This window comes from Hemiscyllium ocellatum, chromosome 18 (assembly GCF_020745735.1).
Source record: "Hemiscyllium ocellatum isolate sHemOce1 chromosome 18, sHemOce1.pat.X.cur, whole genome shotgun sequence".
NCBI classification, from domain to species: Eukaryota; Metazoa; Chordata; class Chondrichthyes; order Orectolobiformes; family Hemiscylliidae; genus Hemiscyllium; species Hemiscyllium ocellatum.
Genome location: NC_083418.1, coordinates 16,784,379 through 16,810,739, shown reverse-complemented (window position 1 = coordinate 16,810,739; position 26,361 = coordinate 16,784,379). Strand labels below are relative to the sequence as shown.

General features: G+C 57.8%; 1 protein-coding gene across 3 annotated transcripts in view; it reads left to right on the top strand.

Moving 5' to 3' along the window:
* LOC132824141 (tumor protein p53-inducible protein 11-like) overlaps window positions 1–24,898 on the top strand; it is a 129,217-nt gene extending 104,319 nt beyond the window's left edge. For all 3 annotated transcript variants that reach the window (XM_060838401.1, XM_060838398.1, XM_060838399.1), the window contains one exon: window positions 24,501–24,898. In XM_060838401.1, coding sequence (XP_060694384.1) covers window positions 24,501–24,634 — 134 coding nt within the window. In that variant the 3' untranslated portion in view covers window positions 24,635–24,898. The remainder of the gene's footprint in view (window positions 1–24,500) is intronic.
* Window positions 24,899–26,361: the final 1,463 nt, after the last annotated feature.

Below are 26,361 nucleotides of genomic sequence, written 5' to 3'. Positions count from 1 at the left end.
GCCTGTCCTGTTCCCTCCTCCTCAGGGCCCTACTGCCTGTCCTGTCCCTTCCTCCTCAGGGTCCTACTGCCTGTCCTGTTCCCTCCTCCCCCTCCTCAGGGTCCTACTGCCTGTCCTGTTCCCTCCTCCTCAGGGTCCTACGGTCTGTCCTGTTCCCTCTTCCTCCTCATGGCCCTCCTGCCTGCCCTGTCCCTTCCTCCTCAGGGTCCTACTGCCTGTCCTGATTCCCCCTCCTCTGGGTCCTATTGCCTGTCCTGTTCCTTCCTCCTCATGGCCCTACTGCCTGTCCTGTTCCCTCCTCCTCCTCATGGCCCTACTGCCTGTCCTGATTCCCCCTCCTCAGGGTCCTACTGCCTGTCCTGTTCCCTCCTCCTCAGGATCCTACTGTCTGTCCTGTTCCCTCCCCCTCCTCATGGCCCTCCTGCCTGTCCTGTTCCTTCCTCCTCATGGCCCTACTGCCTGTCCTTTTCCCTCCTCAGGGTCCCACTGCATGTCCTGTTCCCTCCTCCTCAGGGTCCTACTGCCCTGTCCTGTTCCCTCCTCCTCAGGGCCCTACTGCCTGTCCTGTTCCCTCCTTCTCCTCAGGGTCCTACTGCCTGTCCTGTTCCCTCCTCCTCAGGGCCCTACTGCCTGTCCTGTCCCTTCCTCCTCAGGGTCCTACTGCCTGTCCTGTTCCCTCCTCCCCCTCCTCAGGGTCCTACTGCCTGTCCTGTTCCCTCCTCCTCAGGGTCCTACGGTCTGTCCTGTTCCCTCTTCCTCCTCATGGCCCTCCTGCCTGCCCTGTCCCTTCCTCCTCAGGGTCCTACTGCCTGTCCTGATTCCCCCTCCTCTGGGTCCTATTGCCTGTCCTGTTCCTTCCTCCTCATGGCCCTACTGCCTGTCCTGTTCCCTCCTCCTCCTCATGGCCCTACTGCCTGTCCTGATTCCCCCTCCTCAGGGTCCTACTGCCTGTCCTGTTCCCTCCTCCTCAGGATCCTACTGTCTGTCCTGTTCCCTCCCCCTCCTCATGGCCCTCCTGCCTGTCCTGTTCCTTCCTCCTCAGGGTCCAACTGCCTGTCCTGATTCCCCCTCCTCAGGGTCCTACTGCCTGTCCTGTTCCCTCCCCCTCATTGTCCTGCTGCCTGTCCTGTTCCCCCCTCCTCAGGGCACTACTGCCTGCCCTGTCCCTTCCTCCTCAGGGTCCTACTGCCTGTCCTGTTCCCTCCTCCTCAGGGTCCTCCTGCCTGTACTGATTCCTCTCCTCAGGGTCCTGCTGTCTGTCCTGTTCCCTCCTCCTCAGAGTCCTCCTGCCTGTCCTGTTCCTTCCTCCTCAGGGTCCTACTGCCTGTCCTATACCTTCCTCCTCAGGGTCCTACTGCCTGTCCTGTTCCTTCCTCCTCAAGGTCCAACTGCCTGTCCTGATCCCTGTCCTCAGGGTCCTCCTGCCAGTCCTGATCCCACCTCGTCAGTGTCCTACTGCCTGTCCTGTTCCCACCTCCTCAACGCCCTACTGCCTGTCCTGTTCCTTCCTCCTCCTCATGGCCCTATTGCTTGTCCTGTTCTCACCTCCTCCTCAGGGCCCTACTGTCTGTCCTGTTCCCTCCTCCTCAGGGTCCTACTGCCTGTCCTGTTCCCTCCTCCTCAGGGCCCTACCCGCGTCCTATACCCTCCTCCTCACGCTCTGCTGCCTGTCCTGCTCTCTCCACCTCAGGGCCCAACTGCCTGTCCTGTTCGTTTCTCCTCAGGGTCCTACTGCCTGTCCTGTTCCTTCCTCCTCAGGGTCCTACTGCCTGTCCTATTCCCTCCTCCTCAGGGTCCTGTGGTCTGTCCTGTACCCCCCTCCTCATGGCCCTACTGCCTGTCCTTTTCCCTCCTCAGGGTCCCACTGCATGTCCTGTTCCCTCCTCCTCAGGGTCCTACTGCCTGTCCTATTCCCTCCTCATCAGGGCCCTACTGCCTGTCCTGTTCCCTCCTCCTCAGGGTCCTACTGCCTGTCCTATTCCCTCCTCGTCAGGGCCCTACTGCCTGTCCTGTTCCCTCCTCCTCAGTGTCCTACTGCCTGTCCTGTTCCCTCCTCCTCAGAGTCCTCCTGCCTGTCCTGTTCCTTCCTCCTCAGGGTCCTACTGCCTGTCCTATACCTTCCTCCTCACGGCCCTACTGCCTGTACTGTTCCTTCCTCCTCCTCATGGCCCTATTGCTTGTCCTGTTCTCACCTCCTCCTCAGGGCCCTACTGCCTGTCCTGTTCCTTCCTCCTCAGGGTCCCACTGTCTGTCCTGTTCCCTCTTCCTCAGGGCCCTACTGTCTGTCCTGTTGCCCCCTCCTCAGGGTCCTACTGCCTGTCCTGTTCCCTCCTCGTCAGGGCCCTACTGCCTGTCCTGTTCCCTCCTCCTCAGGGCCCTACTGCCTGTCCTGTTCCCTCCTTCTCCTCAGGGTCCTACTGCCTGTCCAGTTCTCCCTTCATCAGGGTCCTACTGCCTGTCCTGTTCCCACCTTCTCAGGGTCCTACTGCCTGTCCTGTACCCACCTTCTCAGGGTCCTACTGCCTGTCCTGTACCCTCCTCCTCAGGGTCCTACTGCCTGTACTGATCCCTCTCCTCAGGGTCCTCCTGTCTGTCCTGTTCTCTCCTCCTCAGGGTCCTACTGCCTGTCCTGTTCCCTCCTCCTCCTCAGGGTCCTACTGCCTGTCCTGTTCTCTCCTCCTCCTCAGAGCCCTACTGCCTGTCCTGTTCCTTCCTCCTCATGGCCCTACTGCCTGTCCTGTTCCCTCCTCCTCCTCATGGCCCTACTGCCTGTCCTGTTCCCCCCTCCTCAGGGTCCTACTGCCTGTCCTGTTCCCCCCTCCTCAGGGTCCTACTGCCTGTCCTGTTCCCTCCTCCTCATGGCCCTACTGCCTGTCTTGATTCCCCCTCCTCAGGGTCCTACTGCCTGTCCTGTTCCCTACTCCTCAGGGCCCTACTGCCTGTCCTGTTCCTTCCTCCTCATGGCCCTACTGCCTGTCCTGTTCCCTCCTCCTCCTCATGGCCCTACTGCCTGTCCTGTTGCCCCCTCCTCAGGGTCCTACTGTCTGTCCTGTTCCCTCCCCCTCCTCATGGCCCTCCTGCCTGTCCTGTTCCTTCCTCCTCAGGGTCCAACTGCCTGTCCTGATTCCCCCTCCTCAGGGTCCTACTGCCTGTCCTGTTCCCTCCCCCTCATTGTCCTGCTGCCTGTCCTGTTCCCCCCTCCTCAGGGCACTACTGCCTGCCCTGTCCCTTCCTCTTCAGGGTCCTACTGCCTGTCCTGTTCCCTCCTCCTCAGGGTCCTCCTGCCTGTACTGATTCCTCTCCTCAGGGTCCTGCTGTCTGTCCTGTTCCCTCCTCCTCAGAGTCCTCCTGCCTGTCCTGTTCCTTCCTCCTCAGGGTCCTACTGCCTGTCCTATACCTTCCTCCTCAAGGTCCAACTGCCTGTCCTGATACCTGTCCTCAGGGTCCTCCTGCCAGTCCTGATCCCACCTCGTCAGTGTCCTACTGCCTGTCCTGTTCCTTCCTCCTCCTCATGGCCCTATTGCTTGTCCTGTTCTCACCTCCTCCTCAGGGCCCTACTGTCTGTCCTGTTCCCCCCTCCTCAGGGTCCTACTGCCTGTCCTGTTCCCCCCTCCTCAGGGTCCTACTGCCTGTCCTGTTCCCTCCTCCTCATGGCCCTACTGCCTGTCTTGATTCCCCCTCCTCTGGGTCCTATTGCCTGTCCTGTTCCTTCCTCCTCATGGCCCTACTGCCTGTCCTGTTCCCTCCTCCTCCTCATGGCCCTACTGCCTGTCCTGATTCCCCCTCCTCAGGGTCCTACTGCCTGTCCTGTTCCCTCCTCCTCAGGATCCTACTGTCTGTCCTGTTCCCTCCCCCTCCTCATGGCCCTCCTGCCTGTCCTGTTCCTTCCTCCTCAGGGTCCAACTGCCTGTCCTGATTCCCCCTCCTCAGGGTCCTACTGCCTGTCCTGTTCCCTCCCCCTCATTGTCCTGCTGCCTGTCCTGTTCCCCCCTCCTCAGGGCACTACTGCCTGCCCTGTCCCTTCCTCCTCAGGGTCCTACTGCCTGTCCTGTTCCCTCCTCCTCAGGGTCCTCCTGCCTGTACTGATTCCTCTCCTCAGGGTCCTGCTGTCTGTCCTGTTCCCTCCTCCTCAGAGTCCTCCTGCCTGTCCTGTTCCTTCCTCCTCAGGGTCCTACTGCCTGTCCTATACCTTCCTCCTCAGGGTCCTACTGCCTGTCCTGTTCCTTCCTCCTCAAGGTCCAACTGCCTGTCCTGATCCCTGTCCTCAGGGTCCTCCTGCCAGTCCTGATCCCACCTCGTCAGTGTCCTACTGCCTGTCCTGTTCCCACCTCCTCAACGCCCTACTGCCTGTCCTGTTCCTTCCTCCTCCTCATGGCCCTATTGCTTGTCCTGTTCTCACCTCCTCCTCAGGGCCCTACTGTCTGTCCTGTTCCCTCCTCCTCAGGGTCCTACTGCCTGTCCTGTTCCCTCCTCCTCAGGGCCCTACCCGCGTCCTATACCCTCCTCCTCACGCTCTGCTGCCTGTCCTGCTCTCTCCACCTCAGGGCCCAACTGCCTGTCCTGTTCGTTTCTCCTCAGGGTCCTACTGCCTGTCCTGTTCCTTCCTCCTCAGGGTCCTACTGCCTGTCCTATTCCCTCCTCCTCAGGGTCCTGTGGTCTGTCCTGTACCCCCCTCCTCATGGCCCTACTGCCTGTCCTTTTCCCTCCTCAGGGTCCCACTGCATGTCCTGTTCCCTCCTCCTCAGGGTCCTACTGCCTGTCCTATTCCCTCCTCATCAGGGCCCTACTGCCTGTCCTGTTCCCTCCTCCTCAGGGTCCTACTGCCTGTCCTATTCCCTCCTCGTCAGGGCCCTACTGCCTGTCCTGTTCCCTCCTCCTCAGTGTCCTACTGCCTGTCCTGTTCCCTCCTCCTCAGAGTCCTCCTGCCTGTCCTGTTCCTTCCTCCTCAGGGTCCTACTGCCTGTCCTATACCTTCCTCCTCACGGCCCTACTGCCTGTACTGTTCCTTCCTCCTCCTCATGGCCCTATTGCTTGTCCTGTTCTCACCTCCTCCTCAGGGCCCTACTGCCTGTCCTGTTCCTTCCTCCTCAGGGTCCCACTGTCTGTCCTGTTCCCTCTTCCTCAGGGCCCTACTGTCTGTCCTGTTGCCCCCTCCTCAGGGTCCTACTGCCTGTCCTGTTCCCTCCTCGTCAGGGCCCTACTGCCTGTCCTGTTCCCTCCTCCTCAGGGCCCTACTGCCTGTCCTGTTCCCTCCTTCTCCTCAGGGTCCTACTGCCTGTCCAGTTCTCCCTTCATCAGGGTCCTACTGCCTGTCCTGTTCCCACCTTCTCAGGGTCCTACTGCCTGTCCTGTACCCACCTTCTCAGGGTCCTACTGCCTGTCCTGTACCCTCCTCCTCAGGGTCCTACTGCCTGTACTGATCCCTCTCCTCAGGGTCCTCCTGTCTGTCCTGTTCTCTCCTCCTCAGGGTCCTACTGCCTGTCCTGTTCCCTCCTCCTCCTCAGGGTCCTACTGCCTGTCCTGTTCTCTCCTCCTCCTCAGAGCCCTACTGCCTGTCCTGTTCCTTCCTCCTCATGGCCCTACTGCCTGTCCTGTTCCCTCCTCCTCCTCATGGCCCTACTGCCTGTCCTGTTCCCCCCTCCTCAGGGTCCTACTGCCTGTCCTGTTCCCCCCTCCTCAGGGTCCTACTGCCTGTCCTGTTCCCTCCTCCTCATGGCCCTACTGCCTGTCTTGATTCCCCCTCCTCAGGGTCCTACTGCCTGTCCTGTTCCCTACTCCTCAGGGCCCTACTGCCTGTCCTGTTCCTTCCTCCTCATGGCCCTACTGCCTGTCCTGTTCCCTCCTCCTCCTCATGGCCCTACTGCCTGTCCTGTTGCCCCCTCCTCAGGGTCCTACTGTCTGTCCTGTTCCCTCCCCCTCCTCATGGCCCTCCTGCCTGTCCTGTTCCTTCCTCCTCAGGGTCCAACTGCCTGTCCTGATTCCCCCTCCTCAGGGTCCTACTGCCTGTCCTGTTCCCTCCCCCTCATTGTCCTGCTGCCTGTCCTGTTCCCCCCTCCTCAGGGCACTACTGCCTGCCCTGTCCCTTCCTCTTCAGGGTCCTACTGCCTGTCCTGTTCCCTCCTCCTCAGGGTCCTCCTGCCTGTACTGATTCCTCTCCTCAGGGTCCTGCTGTCTGTCCTGTTCCCTCCTCCTCAGAGTCCTCCTGCCTGTCCTGTTCCTTCCTCCTCAGGGTCCTACTGCCTGTCCTATACCTTCCTCCTCAAGGTCCAACTGCCTGTCCTGATACCTGTCCTCAGGGTCCTCCTGCCAGTCCTGATCCCACCTCGTCAGTGTCCTACTGCCTGTCCTGTTCCTTCCTCCTCCTCATGGCCCTATTGCTTGTCCTGTTCTCACCTCCTCCTCAGGGCCCTACTGTCTGTCCTGATCCCTCCTCCACAGGGTCCTAACTGCCTGTCCTGTTCCCTCCTCCTCAGGGCCCTACCCGCGTCCTATACCCTCCTCCTCACGCTCTGCTGCCTGTCCTGCTCTCTCCTCCTCAGGGCCCAACTGCCTGTCCTGTTCGTTTCTCCTCAGGGTCCTGTGGTCTGTCCTGTACCCCCCTCCTCATGGCCCTACTGCCTGTCCTTTTCCCTCCTCAGGGTCCCACTGCATGTCCTGTTCCCTCCTCCTCAGGGTCCTACTGCCTGTCCTATTCCCTCCTCGTCAGGGCCCTACTGCCTGTCCTGTTCCCTCCTCCTCAGTGTCCTACTGTCTGTCCTATTCCCTCCTCGTCAGGGCCCTACTGCCTGTCCTGCTCCCTCCTCCTCATTGTCCTACTGCCTGTCCTGTTCCCTCCTCCTCAGAGTCCTCCTGCCTGTCCTGTTCCTTCCTCCTCAGGGTCCTACTGCCTGTCCTATACCTTCCTCCTCACGGCCCTACTGCCTGTACTGTTCCTTCCTCCTCCTCATGGCCCTATTGCTTGTCCTGTTCCTTCCTCCTCAGGGTCCCACTGTCTGTCCTGTTCCCTCTTCCTCAGGGCCCTACTGTCTGTCCTGTTGCCCCCTCCTCAGGGTCCTACTGCCTGTCCTGTTCCCTCCTCGTCAGGGCCCTACTGCCTGTCCTGTTCCCTCCTCCTCAGGGCCCTACTGCCTGTCCTGTTCCCTCCTTCTCCTCAGGGTCCTACTGCCTGTGCAGTTCCCACCACCTCTCGCTCTGCTGCCTGTCCTGTTCCCTCCTCCTCAGGGTCCTACTGTCTGTCCTGCTCCCTCCTCCTCAGGGTCCTACTGCCTGTCCTGTTCTCTCCTCCTCCTCAGAGCCCTACTGCCTGTCCTGTTCCTTCCTCCTCAGGGTCCTACTGCCTGTCCTGTTCCCTCCTCCTCAGGGTCTTGTGGTCTGTCCTGTACCCTCCTCCTCATGGCCCTACTGCCTGTCCTTTTCCCTCCTCAGGGTCCTACTGCCTGTCCTGTTCCCTCCTCCTCAGGGTCCTACTGCCTGTCCTGTTCCCTCCTCCTCAGGGTCCTGTGATCTGTCCTGTACCCCCCTCCTCATGGCCCAACTGCCTGTCCTTTTCCCTCCTCAGGGTCCCACTGCATGTCCTGTTCCCTCCTCCTCAGGGTCCTACTGCCTGTCCTATTCCCTCCTCATCAGGGCCCTACTGCCTGTCCTATTCCCTCCTCGTCAGGGCCCTACTGCCTGTCCTATTCCCTCCTCGTCAGGGCCCTACTGCCTGTCCTGTTCCCTCCTCGTCAGGGCCCTACTGCCTGTCCTATTCCCTCCTCGTCAGGGCCCTACTGCCTGTCCTATTCCCTCCTCGTCAGGGCCCTACTGCCTGTCCTGTTCCCTCCTCCTCAGTGTCCTACTGTCTGTCCTGCTCCCTCCTCCTCATTGTCCTACTGCCTGTCCTGTTCCCTCCTCCTCAGAGTCCTCCTGCCTGTCCTGTTCCTTCCTCCTCAGGGTCCTACTGCCTGTCCTATACCTTCCTCCTCACGGCCCTACTGCCTGTACTGTTACTTCCTCCTCCTCATGGCCCTATTGCTTGTCCTGTTCTCACCTCCTCCTCAGGGCCCTACTGCCTGTCCTGTTCCTTCCTCCTCAGGGTCCCACTGTCTGTCCTGTTCCCTCTTCCTCAGGGCCCTACTCTCTGTCCTGTTGCCCCCTCCTCAGGGTCCTACTGCCTGTCCTGTTCCCTCCTCGTCAGGGCCCTACTGCCTGTCCTGTTCCCTCCTCGTCAGGGCCCTACTGCCTGTCCTGTTCCCTCCTCCTCAGGGCCCTACTGCCTGTCCTGTTCCCTCCTTCTCCTCAGGGTCCTACTGCCTGTCCAGTTCTCCCTTCATCAGGGTCCTACTGCCTGTCCTGTTCCCACCTTCTCAGGGTCCTACTGCCTGTCCTGTACCCTCCTCCTCCTCAGGGCCCTACTGCCTGTGCAGTTCCCACCACCTCTCGCTCTGCTGCCTGTCCTGTTCCCTCCTCCTCAGGGTCCTACTGTCTGTCCTGCTCCCTCCTCCTCAGGGTCCTACTGCCTGTACTGATCCCTCTCCTCAGGGTCCTCCTGTCTGTCCTGTTCCCTCCTCCTCAGGGCCCTACTGCCTGTCCTGTTCCCTCCTCCTCCTCAGGGTCCTACTGCCTGTCCAGTTCTCCCTTCATCAGGGTCCTACTGCCTGTCCTGTTCCCACCTTCTCAGGGTCCTACTGCCTGTCCTGTTCCCACCTTCTCAGGGCCCTACTGCCTGTCCTGTTCCCTCCTCCTCAGGGCCCTACTGCCTGTCCTGTACCCTCCTCCTCCTCAGGGCCCTACTGCCTGTGCAGTTCCCACCACCTCTCGCTCTGCTGCCTGTCCTGTTCCCTCCTCCTCAGGGTCCTACTGCCTGTACTGATCCCTCTCCTCAGGGTCCTCCTGTCTGTCCTGTTCTCTCCTCCTCAGGGTCCTACTGCCTGTCCTGTTCCCTCCTCCTCCTCAGGGTCCTACTGCCTGTCCTGTTCCCTCCTCCTCAGGGTCCTACTGTCTGTCCTGTTCCCTCTTCCTCCTAATGGCCCTCCTGCCTGCCCTGTCCCTTCCTCCTCAGGGTCCTACCGCCTGTCCTGATTCCCCCTCCTCTGGGTCCTATTGCCTGTCCTGTTCCTTCCTCCTCAGGGCACTACTGCCTGTCCTGTTCCCTCCTTCACAGGATCCTACTTCCTGTCCTGTTGCCTTCCTCCTCCTCAGGGTCCTACAGCCCGTCTTATTCCCTCCTTCTCAGGGCCCTACTGTCTGTTCCGTTCCATCCTCCTCAGGGTCCTACTGTCTGTCCTGTTGCCCCCTCCTCAGGGTCCTACTGTCTATCCTGTTCCCTCCCCCTCCTCATGGCCCTCCTGCCTGTCCTGTTCTTTCCTCCTCAGGGTCCAACTGCCTGTCCTGTTCCCCCCTCCTCAGGGCCCTACTGCCTGTCCTGTTCCCACCTCCTCCTCATGGCCCTACGGCCTGTCCTATACCTTCCTCCTCAGGGCCCTACTGCCTGTCCTGTTCCCTCATCCTCATGGCCCTACTGTCTGTCCTGTTCCCTCCTCCTCAGAGTCCTCCTGCCTGTCCTATACCTTCCTCCTCAGGGTCCTACTGCCTGTCCTGTTCCCTCCTCCTCCTCATGGCCCTACGGCCTGTCCTATACCTTCCTCCTCAGGGTCCTACTGCCTGTCCTATTCCTTCCTCCTCAGGGTCCTCCTGCCAGTCCTGATCCCACCTCGTCAGTGTCCTACTGCCTGTCCTGTTCCCTCCTCCTCCTCATGGCCCTCCTGCCTGTCCTATACCTTCCTTCTCAGGGCCCTATTGCCTGTCCTGTTCCTTCCTCCTCAGGGCCCGACTGTCTGTCCTGTTGCCCCCTCCTCAGGGTCCTACTGCCTGTCCTATTCCCTCCTCGTCAGGGCCCTACTGCCTGTCCTGTTGCCCCCTCCTCAGGGTCCTACTGCCTGTCCTATTCCCTCCTCCTCAGGGCCCTACTGCCTGTCCTGTTCCCTCCTCCTCAGGGCCCTACTGCCTGTCCTATTCCCTCCTCGTCAGGCCCCTACTGCCTGTCCTATTCCCTCCTCGTCAGGCCCCTACTGCCTGTCCTGTTCCCTCCTTCTTCTCAGGGTCCTACTGCCTGTCCAGTTCTCCCCTCATCAGGGTCCAACTGCCTGTCCTGTTCCCTCCTCATCAGGGTCCTCCTGTCTGTCCTGTTCCCTCCTCCTCAGGGTCCTATGGTCTGTCCTGTACCCCCCTCCTCATGGCCCTACTGCCTGTCCTTTTCCCTCCTCAGGGTCCCACTGCATGTCCTGTTCCCTCTTCCTCAGGGTCCTACTGCCCTGTCCTGTTCCCTCCTCCTCAGGGCCCTACTGCCTGTCCTGTTCCCTCCTTCTCCTCAGGGTCCTACTGCTTGTCCTGTTCCCACCACCTCACGCTCTGCTGCCTGTCCTGTTCCTTCCTCCTCAGGATCCTACTGCCTGTCCAGTTCCCTCTTCCTCAGGGCCCTACTGCCTGTCCCGTTCCTTCCTCCTCAGGGCCCTACTGCCTGTCCTGTTCCCTCCTCATCAGGGTCCTATTGCCTGTCCTGTTCCCTCCTTCTCAGGGTCCTATTGCCTGTCCTGTTCCCTCCTCCTCAGGGCCCTAGTGCCTGTCCTGTTCCCTCCTCCTCAGGGTCCTCCTGCCTGTCCTGTTCCCTCCTCCTCAAGGCCCTACCCCCGTACTATTCCCTCCTCCTCACGCTCTGCTGCCTGTCCTGCTCCCTCCTCCTCAGGGTCCTACTGCCTGTACTGATCCCTCCTTCTCAGGGTCCTTCAGCCTGTCCTGTTCCCTCCTCCTCAGCGTCCTACTGCCTGTCCTGTCCCCTCCTTCTCAGGGTCCGACTGCATGTCTTGTTCCCTCCTTCTCAGGGTCCTACTGCCTGTCCTGTCCCCTCCTCCTCAGGGTCCTACTGCCTCTCCTGTCCCCTCCTCCTCAGGGTCCTACTGCCTGTCCTGTTCCTTCATCCTCAGGGTCCTACTGCCTGTCCTGATCCCTCCTCCTCCTCATGGCCCTACTGCCTGTCCTGTTCCTTCCTCCTCAGGGTCCTACTGCCTGTCCTGTTCCCTCCTCCTCATGGTCCTACTGCCTGCCCTATGCCCCCCTCGTCAGGGCCCTACTGCCTGTCCTGTTCCATCTTCCTCCTCAGGGCCCTACGGCCTGTCCTGTTCCCTCCCCCTCAGGGCCCTACAGCCTGTCCTGTCCCCTCCTCCTCAGGGCCCTACTGCCTGTCCTGTCCCTTCCTCCTCAGGGTCCTACTGCCTGTTCTGTTCTTTCCTCCTCAGGGTCCTACTGCCTGTCCGGTTCCCTCCACCTCAGGGTCCTACTGCCTGTCCTGTTCCCTCCCCTTCAGCGTCCTACTGCCTGTCCTGTTCCCTCCTCCTCAGGGTCCTACTGCCTGTCCTGTTCCCTCCTCTTCAGCGTCCTACTGCCTGTCCTGTACCCTCCTCTTCAGCGTCCTACTGCCTGTCCTGTACCCTCCTCCTCAGGGCCCTACTGCCTGTCCTGTTCCCTCCTCCTCAGGGTCCTACTGCCTGTCCTGTTCCCTCCTCTTCAGCGTCCTACTGCCTGTCCTGTACCCTCCTCCTCAGGGCCCTACTGCCTGTCCTGTTCCCTCCTCCTCCTCATGGCCCTACTGCCTGTCCTGTTCCTTGTTCCTCAGGGTCCTACTGCCTGTCCTGATCCCTCTCCTCAGGGTCCTACTGCCTGTCCTGTTCTCTCCTCCTCATGGCCCTACTGCCTGTCCTGTTCCCTCCTCCTCATGGCCCTACTGACTGTCCTATTCCCTCCTCCTCAGGGCCCTACTGCATGTCCTGTACCCCCCTCCTCATGGCCCTACTGCCTGTCCTGTTCCCTCCTCCTCAGTGTCCTACTGCCTGTCCTGTACCCCCCTCCTCAGGGTCCTACTGCCTGTCCTGTTCCCTCTTCCTCAGGGCCCTACTGTCTGTCCTGTTCCCTCCTCAGGGTCCTACTGTCTGTCCTGTTCCCTCCTCAGGGTCCTACTGCCTGTCCTGTTCCCTCCTCGTCAGGGCCCTACTGCCTGTCCTGTTCCCTCCTCCTCAGGGCTCTACTGCCTGTCCTGTTCCCTCCTCCTCATGGCCCTACTGCCTGTCCTGTTCCCACCACCTCACGCTCTGCTGCCTGTCCTGTTCCTTCCTCCTCAGGATCCTACTGCCTGTCCTGTTCCCTATTCCTCAGGGTCCTACTGCCTGTCCTGTTCCCTCCTTCTCAGGGTCCTATTGCCTGTCCTGTTCCCTCCTCCTCAGGGTCCTATTGCCTGTCCTGTTCCCTCCTTCTCAGGGTCCTATTGCCTGTCCTGATCCCTCCTTCTCAGGGTCCTACTGCCTGTCCTGTTCCCTCCTTCTCAGGGTCCTACTGCCTGTCCTGTCCCCTCCTCCTCAGGGTCCTACTGCCTGTCCTGTACCCACCTCCTCAGGGTCTGCTGCCTGTCCTATTCCTTCCTCCTCAGGGTCCGACTGCATGTCTTGTTCCCTCCTTTTCAGGGTCCTACTGCCTGTCCTTTTCCCTCCTCAGGGTCCTATTGCCTGTCCTGTACCCCACTCCTCAGGGTCCTACTGCCTGTCCTGTTCACCCCTCCTCAGGGTCCTATTGCCTGTCCTGTACACCACTCCTCAGGGTCCTACTGCCTGTCCTGTACCGCACTCCTCAGGGCCCTACTGCCTGTCCTGTTCCCTCCTCCTCAGGGTCTGCTGCCTGTCTGGTTTCCTCATCCACTGGGTCCTACTGCCTGTCATATTCTTTCCTCCTCAGGGCCCGACTGCCTGTCCTGTTCCCTCTTCCTCCTCATGGTCCTACTGCCTGTCCAGATCATTCCTCCGGAGGGTCCTACTGCCTGTCCTGTTTCTTCCTCCTCAGGGTCCTACTGTCTGTCCTGTTACCTCCTCCTCAGGGTCCTACTGCCTGTCCTGATCCCTCTCCTCAGGGTCCTACTGTCTGTCCTGTTACCTCCTTCTCAGGGTCCTATTGCCTGTCCTGTTCCCTCCTCCTCATGGCCCTACTGCCTGTCCTGTTCCTTTCTCCTCAGGGTCCTTCTGCCTGTCCTGATCCCTCCTTCTCAGGGTCCTTCAGCCTGTCCTGTTCCCTCCTCCTCAGCGTCCTACTGCCTGTCCTGTCCCCTCCTTCTCAGGGTCCGACTGCATGTCTTGTTCCCTCCTTCTCAGGGTCCTACTGCCTGTCCTGTCCCCTCCTCCTCAGGGTCCTACTGCCTGTCCTGTTCCTTCATCCTCAGGGTCCTACTGCCTGTCCTGATCCCTCCTCCTCCTCATGGCCCTACTGCCTGTCCTGTTCCATCTTCCTCCTCAGGGCCCTACGGCCTGTCCTGTTCCCTCCCCCTCAGGGCCCTACGGCCTGTCCTGTCCCCTCCTCCTCAGGGCCCTACTGCCTGTCCTGTCCCTTCCTCCTCAGGGTCCTACTGCCTGTTCTGTTCTTTCCTCCTCAGGGTCCTACTGCCTGTCCGGTTCCCTCCACCTCAGGGTCCTACTGCCTGTCCTGTTCCCTCCCCTTCAGCGTCCTACTGCATGTCATGTTCCCTCCTCCTCAAGGTCCTACTGCCTGTCCTGTTCCCTCCTCTTCAGCGTCCTACTGCCTGTCCTGTACCCTCCTCTTCAGCGTCCTACTGCCTGTCCTGTACCCTCCTCCTCAGGGCCCTACTGCCTGTCCTGTTCCCTCCTCCTCAGGGTCCTACTGCCTGTCCTGTTCCCTCCTCTTCAGCGTCCTACTGCCTGTCCTGTACCCTCCTCCTCAGGGCCCTACTGCCTGTCCTGTTCCCTCCTCCTCCTCATGGCCCTACTGCCTGTCCTGTCCCTTCCTCCTCAGGGTCCTACTGCCTGTTCTGTTCTTTCCTCCTCAGGGTCCTACTGCCTGTCCGGTTCCCTCCACCTCAGGGTCCTACTGCCTGTCCTGTTCCCTCCCCTTCAGCGTCCTACTGCCTGTCCTGTTCCCTCCTCCTCAGGGTCCTACTGCCTGTCCTGTTCCCTCCTCTTCAGCGTCCTACTGCCTGTCCTGTACCCTCCTCCTCAGGGCCCTACTGCCTGTCCTGTTCCCTCCTCCTCCTCATGGCCCTACTGCCTGTCCTGCTCCCTCCTCCTCAGGGCCCAACTGCCTGTCCTGTTCGTTTCTCCTCAGGGTCCTACTGCCTGTACTGATCCCTCTCCTCAGGGTCCTCCTGTCTGTCCTGTTCTCTCCTCCTCAGGGTCCTACTGCCTGTCCTGTTCTCTCCTCCTCATGGCCCTACTGTCTGTCCTATTCCCTCCTCCTCAGGGTCCTACTGACTGTCCTATTCCCTCCTCCTCAGCGTCCTACTGTCTGTCCTGTTGCCCGCCTCCTCAGGGTCCTACTGTCTGTCCTGTTCCCTCCTCCTCAGGGTCCTACTGCCTGTCCTGTTCCCTCCTCCTCAGCGTCCTACTGTCTGTCCTGTTGCCCGCCTCCTCAGGGTCCTACTGTCTGTCCGGTTCCCTCCACCTCAGGGTCCTACTGCCTGTCCTGTTCTCTCCTCCTCCTCAGAGCCCTACTGCCTGTCCTGTTCCCTCCTCCTCAGGGCCCTACTGCCTGTCCTGTTCCCTCCTCCTCATGGCCCTACTGCCTGTCCTGTTCCCTCCTCCTCAGGGCCCTACTGCCTGTCCTGTTCCCTCCTCCTCATGGCCCTACTGCCTGTCCTGTTCCTTCCTCCTCAGGATCCTACTGCCTGTCCTGTTCCCTATTCCTCAGGGTCCTACTGCCTGTCCTGTTCCCTCCTTCTCAGGGTCCTATTGCCTGTCCTGTTCCCTCCTCCTCAGGGTCTGCTGCCTGTCTGGTTTCCTCATCCACTGGGTCCTACTGCCTGTCATATTCTTTCCTCCTCAGGGCCCGACTGCCTGTCCTGTTCCCATCTCCTCAAGGCCCTACTGCCTGTCCTGTTCCCTCTTCCTCAGTGCCCTACTGCCTTTCCTATTCCCACCTCCTCCTCATGGTCCTACTGCCTGTCCAGATCATTCCTCCGGTGGGTCCTACTGCCTGTCCTGTTCCTTCCTCCTCAGGGTCCTACTGTCTGTCCTGTTACCTCCTTCTCAGGGTCCTACTGCCTGTCCTATTCCTTCCTCCTCAGGGTCCTATTGCCTGTCCTGTTCCCTCCTCCTCATGGCCCTACTGCCTGTCCTGTTCCTTCCTCCTCAGGGCCCTACTGCCTGTCCTGATCCCTCTCCTCAGGGTCCTATTGCCCGTCCTATTCCTTCCTCCTCAGGGTCCTATTGCCTGTCCTGATCCCTCCTTCTCAGGGTCCTACTGCCTGTCCTGTCCCCTCCTCCTCAGGGTCCTACTGCCTCTCCTGTCCCCTCCTCCTCAGGGTCCTACTGCCTCTCCTGTTCCCCCCTCCTCAGGGTCCTGCTGCCTGTCCTGTTCCTTCATCCTCAGGGTCCTACTGCCTGTCCTGTTCCCTCCTCCTCCTCATGGCCCTACTGCCTGTCCTGTTCCTTCCTCCTCAGGGTCCTACTGCCTGTCCTGTTCCCTCCTCCTCATGGTCCTACTGCCTGCCCTATACCCCCCTCGTCAGGGCCCTACTGCCTGTCCTGTTCCATCTTCCTCCTCAGGGCCCTACGGCCTGTCCTGTCCCCTCCTCCTCAGGGCCCTACTGCCTGTCCTGTCCCTTCCTCCTCAGGGTCCTACTGCCTGTTCTGTTCTTTCCTCCTCAGGGTCCTACTGCCTGTCCGGTTCCCTCCCCTTCAGCGTCCTACTGCCTGTCCTTTTCCCTCCTCCTCAGGGCCCTACTGCCTGTCCGGTTCCCTCCACCTCAGGGTCCTACTGCCTGTCCTGTTCCCTCCCCTTCAGCGTCCTACTGCCTGTCCTTTTCCCTCCTCCTCAGGGTCCTACTGCCTGTTCTGTTCCCTCCTCTTCAGCGTCCTACTGCCTGTCCTGTACCCTCCTCCTCAGGGCCCTACTGCCTGTCCTGTTCCCTCCTCCTCCTCAGGGCCCTACTGCCTGTCCTGTTCCCTCCTCCTCCTCATGGCCCTACTGCCTGTCCTGTACCTTCCTCCTCAGGGTCCTACTGCCTGTCCTGTTTCTTCCTCCTCAGGGTCCTACTGCCTGTCCTGTTCCCTCCTGCTCAGGGTCCTACTGCCTGTCCTGTTCCCTCCTCCTCAGGGCCCTACTGCCTGTCCTGTTCCCTCCTGCTCAGGGTCCTACTGCCTGTCCTGTTCCCTCCTCCTCAGGGTCCTACTGCCTGTCCTGTTCACTCCTTCTCAGGTTCCTATTGCCTGTCCTGTTCCCTCCTTCTCAGGGTCCTATTGCCTGTCCTGTACCCACCTCCTCACGGTCTGCTGCCTGTCCTATTCCTTCCTCCTCAGGGTCCGACTGAATGTCTTGTTCCCTCCTCCTCAGGGTCCTATTGCCTGTCCTGTACCCACCTCCTCACGGTCTGCTGCCTGTCCTATTCCCTCCACAGGGTCCGACTGCATGTCTTGTTCCCTCCTTCTCAGGATCCTACTGCCTGTCCTGTCCCCTCCTCCTCAGGGTCCTACTGCCTGTCCTGTACCCACCTCCTCAGGGTCTGCTGCCTGTCCTATTCCTTCCTCCTCAGGGTCCTACTGCCTGTCTTGTTCCCTCCTTTTCATGGCCCTACTGTCTGTGCAGTTCCTTCCTTCTCAGGGTCCTACTGCCTGTCCTGTCCCCTCCTCCTCAGCGCCCTACTGCCTGTCCTGTTCCCTCCTCCTCAGGGCCCTACGGCCTGTCCTGTCCCCTCCTCCTCAGGGCCCTACTGCCTGTCCGGTTCTCTCCACCTCAGGGTCCTACTGCCTGTCCTGTTCCCTCCTCTTCAGCGTCCTACCGCCTGTCCTGTTCCCTCCTCCTCCTCATGGCCCTACTGCCTGTCCTGTACCTTCCTCCTCAGGGTCCTACTGCCTGTCCTGTACCTTCCTCCTCTGGGTCCTACTGCCTGTCCTGTACCATCCTCCTCAGGGCCCTACTGCCTGTCCTTTTCCCTCCTCCTCAGGGTCCTATTGCCTGTCCTGTTCCCTCCTCCTCATGGCCCTACTGCCTGTCCTGTTCCCACCACCTCACGCCCTACTGCCTGTCCTGTTCCTTCCACCTCAGGATCCTACTGCCTGCCCTGTTCCTTCCTCCTCAGGATCCTACTGCCTGTCCTGTTCCCTATTCCTCAAGGTCCTACTGCCTGTCCTGTTCCTTGTTCCTCAGGGTCCTACTGCCTGTCCTGATCCCTCTCCTCAGGGTCCTACTGCCTGTCCTGTTCCCTCCTTCTCAGGGTCCTATTGCCTGTCCTGTTCCCTCCTCCTCATGGCCCTACTGCCTGTCCTGTTCCTTCCTCCTCAGGGTCCTACTGCCTGTCCTGTTCCTTCCTCCTTAGGGCCCTACTGCCTGTCCTGTCCCCTCCTCCTCAGGGTCCTACTGCCTGTCCTGTCCCCTCCTCCTCAGGGTCCTACTGCCTGTCCTGTTCCTTCCTCCTCAGGGCCCTACTGCCTGTCCTGTCCCCTCCTCCTCAGGGTCCTACTGCCTGTCCTGTCCCCTCCTCCTCAGGGTCCTACTGCCTGTCCTGCACCCACCTCCTCAGGGTCCTACTGCCTGTTTTGTTCCCTCCTCCTCAGGGTCTGCTGCCTGTCCTATTCCTTCCTCCTCAGGGTCCGACTGCATGTCTTGTTCCCTCCTTTTCAGGGCCCTACTGCCTGTCCTGTACCCCACTCCTCAGGGTCCTACTGCCTGTCCTGTTCCCTCCTCCTCAGGGTCCTACTGCCTGTCCTGTACCCACCACCTCAGGGTCCTACTGCCTGTCCTGTTCCCTCCTCCTCAGGGTCCTACTGCCTGTCCTTTTCCCTCCTCAGGGTCCTACTGCCTGTCCTGTTCCCTCCTCAGGATGGGTCCTACTGCCTGTCCTGTTCCCTCCACCTCAGGGCCCTACTGCCTGTCCTGTTTCTTCCTCCTCATGGCCCTACTGCCTGTCCTGTTCCCTCCTCCTCAGTCCCTACTGCCTGTCCTGTTCCCTCCTCCTCCTGGCCCTACTGCCTGTCCTGTTCCCTCCTCCTCCTCATGGCACTACTGCCTGTCCTGTACCCACCTCCTCAGGGTCTGCTGCCTGTCCTATTCCCTCCTCCTCAGGGTCCGACTGCCTGTCCTGTACCCACCTCCTCAGGGTCTGCTGCCTGTCCTGTTCCCTCCTCCTCAGGGTCCTACTGCCTGTCCTGTTCCCTTCTCCTCAGGGTCCTACTGCCTGTCCTGTTCCCTCCTCCTCAGGGTCCTATTGCCTGTCCTGTTCCCTCCTCCTCATGGCCCTACTGCCTGTCCTGTTCCCACCACCTCAAGATCCTACTGCCTGCCTTGTTCCTTCCTCCTCAGGATCCTACTGCCTGTCCTGTTCCCTATTCCTCAGGGTCCTACTGCCTGTCCTGATCCCTCTCCTCAGGGTCCTACTGTCTGTCCTGTTCCCTCCTCCTCATGGCCCTACTGCCTGTCCTGTTCCTTCCTCCTCAGGGTCCTACTGCCTGTCCTGTTCCTTCCTCCTTCGGGCCCTCCTGCCTGTCCTGTCCCCTCCTCCTCAGGGTCCTACTGCCTGTCCTGTCCCCTCCTCCTCAGGGTCCTACTGCCTGTCCTGTACCCACCTCCTCAGGGTCCTACTGCCTGTCCTGTCCCCTCCTCCTCAGGGTCCTACTGCCTGTCCTGTACCCACCTCCTCAGGGTCCTACTGCCTGTTTTGTTCCCTCCTCCTCAGGGTCTGCTGCCTGTCCTATTCCTTCCTCCTCAGGGTCCGACTGCATGTCTTGTTCCCTCCTTTTCAGGGTCCTACTGCCTGTCCTTTTCCCTCCTCAGGGTCCTACTGCCTGTCCTGTACCCCACTCCTCAGGGTCCTACTGCCTGTCCTGTTCCCTCCTCCTCAGGGCCCTACTGCCTGTCCTGTTCCCCCTCCTCAGGGTCCTGCCTGTCCTTTTCCCTCTTCCACAGGGTGCTACTGTCTTTCTGTTCCCTCTACCTCAGGGTCCTACTGCCTGTCCTGTTCCTTGCTCCTCCTCAGGGTCCGACTGCCTGTCCTGTTCCTTGCTCCTCAGGGCCCTACTGCCTGTCCTGTTCCCTCCTCCTCAGGGTCCTACTGCCTGTCCTGTTCCCTCCTCCTCAGGGTCCTACAGCCTGTCCTGTTCCTTGCTCCTCAGGGCCCTACTGCCTGTCCTGTTCCCTCCTCCTCAGGGTCCTACTGCCTGTCCTGTTCCCTCCACCTCAGGGCCCTACTGCCTGTCCTGTTCCCTCCTCCTCAGGGTCCTACTGCCTGTCCTGTTCCCTCCTCCTCAGGGTCCTACTGCCTGTCCTGTTCCCTCCTCCTCCTCATGGCCCTACTGCCTGTCCTGTTCCTTCCTCCTCAGGGTCCTACTGCCTGTCCTGTTCCCTCCTCCTCATGGTCCTACTGCCTGCCCTATACCCCCCTCGTCAGGGCCCTACTGCCTGTCCTGTTCCATCTTCCTCCTCAGGGCCCTACGGCCTGTCCTGTCCCCTCCTCCTCAGGGCCCTACTGCCTGTCCTGTCCCTTCCTCCTCAGGGTCCTACTGCCTGTTCTGTTCTTTCCTCCTCAGGGTCCTACTGCCTGTCCGGTTCCCTCCCCTTCAGCGTCCTACTGCCTGTCCTTTTCCCTCCTCCTCAGGGCCCTACTGCCTGTCCGGTTCCCTCCACCTCAGGGTCCTACTGCCTGTCCTGTTCCCTCCCCTTCAGCGTCCTACTGCCTGTCCTTTTCCCTCCTCCTCAGGGTCCTACTGCCTGTCCTGTTCCCTCCTCTTCAGCGTCCTACTGCCTGTCCTGTACCCTCCTCCTCAGGGCCCTACTGCCTGTCCTGTTCCCTCCTCCTCCTCAGGGCCCTACTGCCTGTCCTGTTCCCTCCTCCTCCTCATGGCCCTACTGCCTGTCCTGTACCTTCCTCCTCAGGGTCCTACTGCCTGTCCTGTTTCTTCCTCCTCAGGGTCCTACTACCTGTCCTGTTTCTTCCTCCTCAGGGTCCTACTGCCTGTCCTGTTCCCTCCACCTCAGGGCCCTACTGCCTGTCCTGTTCCCTCCTCCTCAGGGTCCTACTGCCTGTCCTGTTCCCTCCTCCTCAGGGTCCTACTGCCTGTCCTGTTCCCCCCTCCTCAGGGTCCTGCTGCCTGTCCTATTCCCTCCTCCTCAGGGTCCGACTGCCTGTCCTGTTCCCTCCTCCTCAGGGTCCTACTGCCTGTCCTGTACCCACCTCCTCAGGGTCTGCTGCCTGTCCTATTCCCTCCTCCTCAGGGTCCGACTGCCTGTCCTGTACCCACTTCCTCAGGGTCTGCTGCCTGTCCTGTTCTCTCCTCCTCAGGGCCCTAATGTCTGTCTTGTTCCTCCTCCTCAGGGTCCTACTGCCTGTCCTGTTCTCTCCTCCTCAGGGCCCTAATGTCTGTCTTGTTCCTCCTCCTCAGGATCCTACTGCCTGTCCTTTTCCCTCCTCCTCAGGGCCCTACTGTCTTTCCTGTTCCCTCCTCCTCAGGGTCCTACTGCCTGTCCTGTTCCCTCCTCCTCAGGGTCCTACTGCCTGTCCTGTTCCCATCTCCTCAGGGTCCTACTGCCTGTACCTTTTGTTCCTCCCGTCTTGCACTTGGCCAGTTTGTAGGCAGACAGCTGCAGTTATCAGAAAGTGTGGAGCTAATGAGGAATGGGTCCATCCTAATCCTGTGGAAAATTATCCCGGGAATCTCTGTTTGTGTGTGTCACAATGCCAGCGCAATTTCCCTGGAGCCTGGTGTCTACTCTCGGGGCTTCCTCCAGGAGCAGGGCTTGGTCGGTCAGTGGGTGACTCAGTTTCCTTCGTTAACTCTTTCTGCTCCAGGGGCCAAAGGGACAGCCTTGGCGACAGCTCCCAGTGTGGGAGCACCGACCTGCTGTGGTCATACGGCTGACCCTCGGCTCTGTGCAAACTGAAGAATCTTTGAGAGTTGAGAGCCGTCTGCTGTGCAGAGTGCAAGAGGGACGAAATCAGTTTGAGCCAAGTGTGGTCTGGAATGGAATGGTATTAGCTGGTGCTGTGGCAGTGGTGAAGAGTGGCCACCAGGTGGCGGTGGTGGTCTAGGGAGTGTGGGCAGGCAGTTTGTGAGCTGCTGTGTGTGAGTCGGAAGGTGGCACCAAACTCTTCGTGACTGATGTCTACGTTCCCAGCCAGCACCCTGCAAATCAAACTCACTGTGTGGCCAGCATCACTGTTTCAGTTCACTCAGACACATGTCTCAGTGAACATAGAATTTGTGAAGCTGCTCTTTATTATCTACAGCACTACTGGAACTGATCCTCCAGCCTTGCAGTACTGGAACATGCGGTACAACATCATAGACCAGCTCAGCAAGCATTGGGCTCCCAGTTTACAAATAAGGGGACACCGCTTTCAAACAGAAGAGGAGAGTGTATTTTCCACCTGGTGAGGAATACCAACCTCTCTCAGGCCAGTGATGCCCACTCTGTGCCACTTGTAAATGAGTTGACCAGCATGTCTTAGGGGATCTGTGTCCCTGATCACCACTAACTCTCACTGAGGTGTGTGTGTGTGTGTGTCACCCCATTATTAGCCTCAGTGATCAACACAGAAGAATTTAGATTAGATTACTTACAGTGTGGAAACAGACCCTTCAGCCCAACAAGTCCACACCGACCCACCGAAGCGCAACCCACCCAGACACATTCCCCTACATTTACCCCTTCACTTAACACTCCGGCAATTTAGCATGACCAATTCACCTGACCTGCACATCTTAGGATTGTGGAAGGAAACCCACGCAGACACTGGGAGAACGGGCAAATTCCACACAGTCAGTCGCCTGAGGCGGGAATTGAACCCGGGCCTCTGGCGCTGTGAGGCAGCAGTGCTAACCACTGAGTCACCGTGCTGCAGGGCTATTCACCAACCTCACACCCTCCATTAGAAAGTCGCATTATGTTCTAGATTCTGGTGACACCCAATGGGAGAAATAACTCCCAGCTTGTTTCTAGGCCCAACCGCATTTGAAAATCTGCCACAGGGTTAGACCCCTTACTGTCTCACCTCTGCTATCATACTGTGATCAGAGCCCAATCACCAACCTGCTCATCACACTCAGTGAGACAGAACGCAAAGTCAGGGCGGTCACAAAACAAGTGAAAAGCCTGTCATTTTGTCTCCTGAATGACAACTTCTGGCACATTACAACCTATCACACATTCTGGAGTTTGTAACACTGAATTATTGTCAGTGAGACATTCCGCGCGTGTGTGTAACACTGAACCATTGTCAGTGAGACATTATCCGTGTGTAACACTGCACCATTGTCAGTGAGACATTCCCCGTGTGTGTAACACTGAACCATTGTCAGTGAGACATTCCCCGTGTGTGTAACACTGAACCACTGTCAGTGAGACATTCCCCGTGTGTGTAACACAGAACCATTGTCAGTGAGACATTCCCCGTGTGTGTAACACTGAACCACTGTCAGTGAGACATTCCCCGTGTGTGTAACACTGAACCACTGTCAGTGAGACATTCCGCGTGTGTGTAACACTGAGCCACTGTCAGTGAGACATTCCCCATGTGTGTAACACTGAACCACTGTCAGTGAGACATTCCCCATGTGTGTAACACTGCACCATTGTCAGTGAGACATTCCCCATGTGTGTAACACTGCACCATTGTCAGTGAGACATTCCACGTGTGTGTAACACTAAACCATTGTCAGTGAGACATTCCCCGTGTGTGTAACACTGAACCACTGTCAGTGAGACATTCCCCGTGTGTGTAACACTGAACCACTGTCAGTGAGACATTCCGCGTGTATGTAACACTGAACCACTGTCAGTGAGACATTCCCCGTGTGTGTAACACTGAACCACTGTCAGTGAGACATTCCCCGTGTGTGTAACACTGAACCACTGTCAGTGAGACATTCCCCGTGTGTGTAACACTGCACCACTGTCAGTGAGACATTCCCCGTGTGTGTAACACTGAACCACTGTCAGTGAGACATTCCGCGTGTATGTAACACTGAACCACTGTCAGTGAGACATTCCCCGTGTGTGTAACACTGAACCACTGTCAGTGAGACATTCCCCATGTGTGTAACACTGAACCACTGTCAGTGAGACATTCCCCGTGTGTGTAATACTGAACCATTGTCAGTGAGACATTCCCCGTGTGTGTAATACTGAACCACTGTCAGTGAGACATTCCCCGTGTGTGTAACACTGAACCACTGTCAGTGAGACATTCCCCGTGTGTGTAACACTGAACCACTGTCAGTGAGACATTCCCCGTGTGTGTAACACTGAACCACTGTCAGTGAGACATTCCCCGTGTGTGTAACACTGAACCACTGTCAGTGAGACATTCCCCGTGTGTGTAACACTGCACCATTGTCAGTGAGACATTCCCCGTGTGTGTAACACTAAACCACTGTCAGTGAGACATTCCCCGTGTGTGTAACACTAAACCACTGTCAGTGAGACATTCCCCGTGTGTGTAACACTGAACCACTGTCAGTGAGACATTCCCCGTGTGTGTAACACTAAACCACTGTCAGTGAGACATTCCCCGTGTGTGTAACACTAAACCACTGTCAGTGAGACATTCCCCGTGTGTGTAACACTGAACCACTGTCAGTGAGACATTCCCCGTGTGTGTAACACTAAACCACTGTCAGTGAGACATTCCCCGTGTGTGTAACACTGAACCACTGTCAGTGAGACATTCCCCCTGTGTGTAACACTGAACCAATCAGTGAGACATTCCCCGTGTGTGTAACACTAAACCACTGTCAGTGAGACATTCCCCGTGTGTGTAACACTAAACCACTGTCAGTGAGACATTCCCCGTGTGTGTAACACTAAACCACTGTCAGTGAGACATTCCCCGTGTGTGTAACACTGAACCACTGTCAGTGAGACATTCCCCGTGTGTGTAACACTAAACCACTGTCAGTGAGACATTCCCCGTGTGTGTAACACTGAACCACTGTCAGTGAGACATTCCCCATGTGTGTAACACTGAACCACTGTCAGTGAGACATTCCGTGTGTGTGTAACACTGAACCACTGTCAGTGAGACATTCCGTGTGTGTGTAACACTAAACTACTGTCAGTGAGATATCTCCGTGTGTGTGTAACACTGAATCATTGTCAGTGAGACATTCCCCCTGTGTGTAACACTAAACCACTGTCAGTGAGACATTCCCCGTGTATGTAACACTGAACCACTGTCAGTGAGACATTCCCCGTGTGTGTAACACTGAACCACTGTCAGTGAGACATCCCCCGTGTGTGTAACACTGAACCATTGTCAGTGAGACATTCCACGTGTGTCTAACACTGGACCATTGTCAGTGAGACATTCCCCGTGTGTGTAACACTGGACCATTGTCAGTGAGATTTGCTCTCGTTTTTAAGTGTATACGTGCTTTTGTAAGGCTGTCCTTCGATCTTGTGAAGTAACGGTTAATAATTGTTACTGCCAGCCCAGAGATTCGTTCAATTTCATCTTGCCAATGAAAGTTTTCCTCCTCTTGCAGTTACATCCGCTCTCTTGTTTGAAAAGGGAGCACTACCCCAGGGAGCGAGCCTGCTGCAGTTCAGTCGAGCTCTCTTCATCCTCATCAGTATCTATTTCTATTACCAAGTTGGCCGAAAGCCCCGGAAGATGTGAGGAGTGTGCCTAGCCAGGCTGTTCCATGCGATGGGATTGGGCTGATCAGTGGATGGCTGCAAGGCGTGCGACTAGGAACGAGTGACTCTCCTCCTGAAGTGTATTTCGTAACCTGCATTCCATGCTTCTTGATCGGACATTAGCCTTTCCAGGTGTGTTGTATTCTGAAGATTATGTTGTATCCTGTCCCTGTGCATGTGCGGCAGCAGCTTCACAATATTGGATTTGTTACCTCAAGAATAATCAATAAATACGTTTCCGTGACATCTGGTGTGTGGATTGTTTCCTGATGGACGCGACAGCAGGTATGGTAACGGTCCCTGTGCAGAGTGGGAATGTATTCAAGAGAGAACATTGTTCACAACTCCATCCAAAAGAAAAGTCACGGTCGCAATTTCACATTTTAATGCTTTTCTTGTAAGAAACCAACTAAAACCAACATCATTCAAATACTAATGAACTACAAATAATAAGAAAAGTAAATTCCATTTTAAACTGACAGTGTGACAAAGGAAGTCCCGCCCTACTACATTTCTGACACATTGTCACATCCTGCACAAATGTTGGCCCGTGTGTAATCTCTCAGTCTTCCTCATTACAGCTTCTGCTATTTCAGTCTCTTGTTTAACAGGATCAGAACATTATAGGAGCAGGCCATTCAACCCATTGGACCTGCTTCATAGGATCATGGCTGAGCTGATTGTCAACTCCTCTTTCCTGTCTCATTCCTCCCCCCCCCCTTCTCCTGCCACCTTTAACTCGGCCTAACTCTGCCTTGTCAGCCACCCAGCCTCTCTGGAGCATTCCAAATGCTGATGATTCTCAAAAAGCAGAAATGTCCTCCTCATCTTCATCTCAGTTGGGAAGAGCCCTCATTTCTAAAGTGTCTTCCACCCCCCCCCCCCACACACACACACACACACTCACACAGTCTGCCACAGGAAGGAACATCCCAGCATGCCTCCTGTCAAAGCTCTCCCCTCAGTGTTTCAGTGCGGTCACCTCTCGTTCTTCAGAACTGCAGTGAGAAATTACAAAACTTTGCTTCTTAGCGCAGCTCCTTCATCTTAGGATTCAGCCCTTCTCAGAACGCAATTATATCCGTTCCTCAGTACAGGAACCAGGTTTGTCTGCAACTCTTGAGAGGCAGTGTCACCAACATCCCTGTATCATTGTCGTGAGACTTCTCAACATTTTATCCTCCATCCCACTTGGAATGTTTCTGTTCCAAATCCCTTGCTGTAACTGAGCACAAGGCCACTGGAATTCTGCAGTCTCTCCCCATTTCAATATTGCTGTGTCTTTCCATAGTCCCCATCAAGGTAGTCATCCCACATTCTATTCCAACAGCTAATTTCTTGCCCACTCAGAGACATTGGGCTAATGGACACACCTTGAGCTAATGGTCGAGCATTGAGCTAATGGAACAACATGAAAACAGACTCTTCTTTCAACGCAAACAAAAACGGCTATTGCTGGAGAAGTTCAGCAGGTCTGGCAGCATCTGTGAAGAGAAGTCATAGTTCACGTTTCAGATTCGGTGGTCCTTCCTCGGTTCTGATCTTGGTAAACCATCTCTGAGCTGCTTGCGATTCGAGATAAACCATAATAATCCATGAATTTTCCTAATTACTTGCCGTACCTGCTTACTAACTTCTTCTGATTTGTGCACTAGAACACCCAGATCCCTCTGCATCTCAGAGCTCTGCAATCTCTCCACATCGACA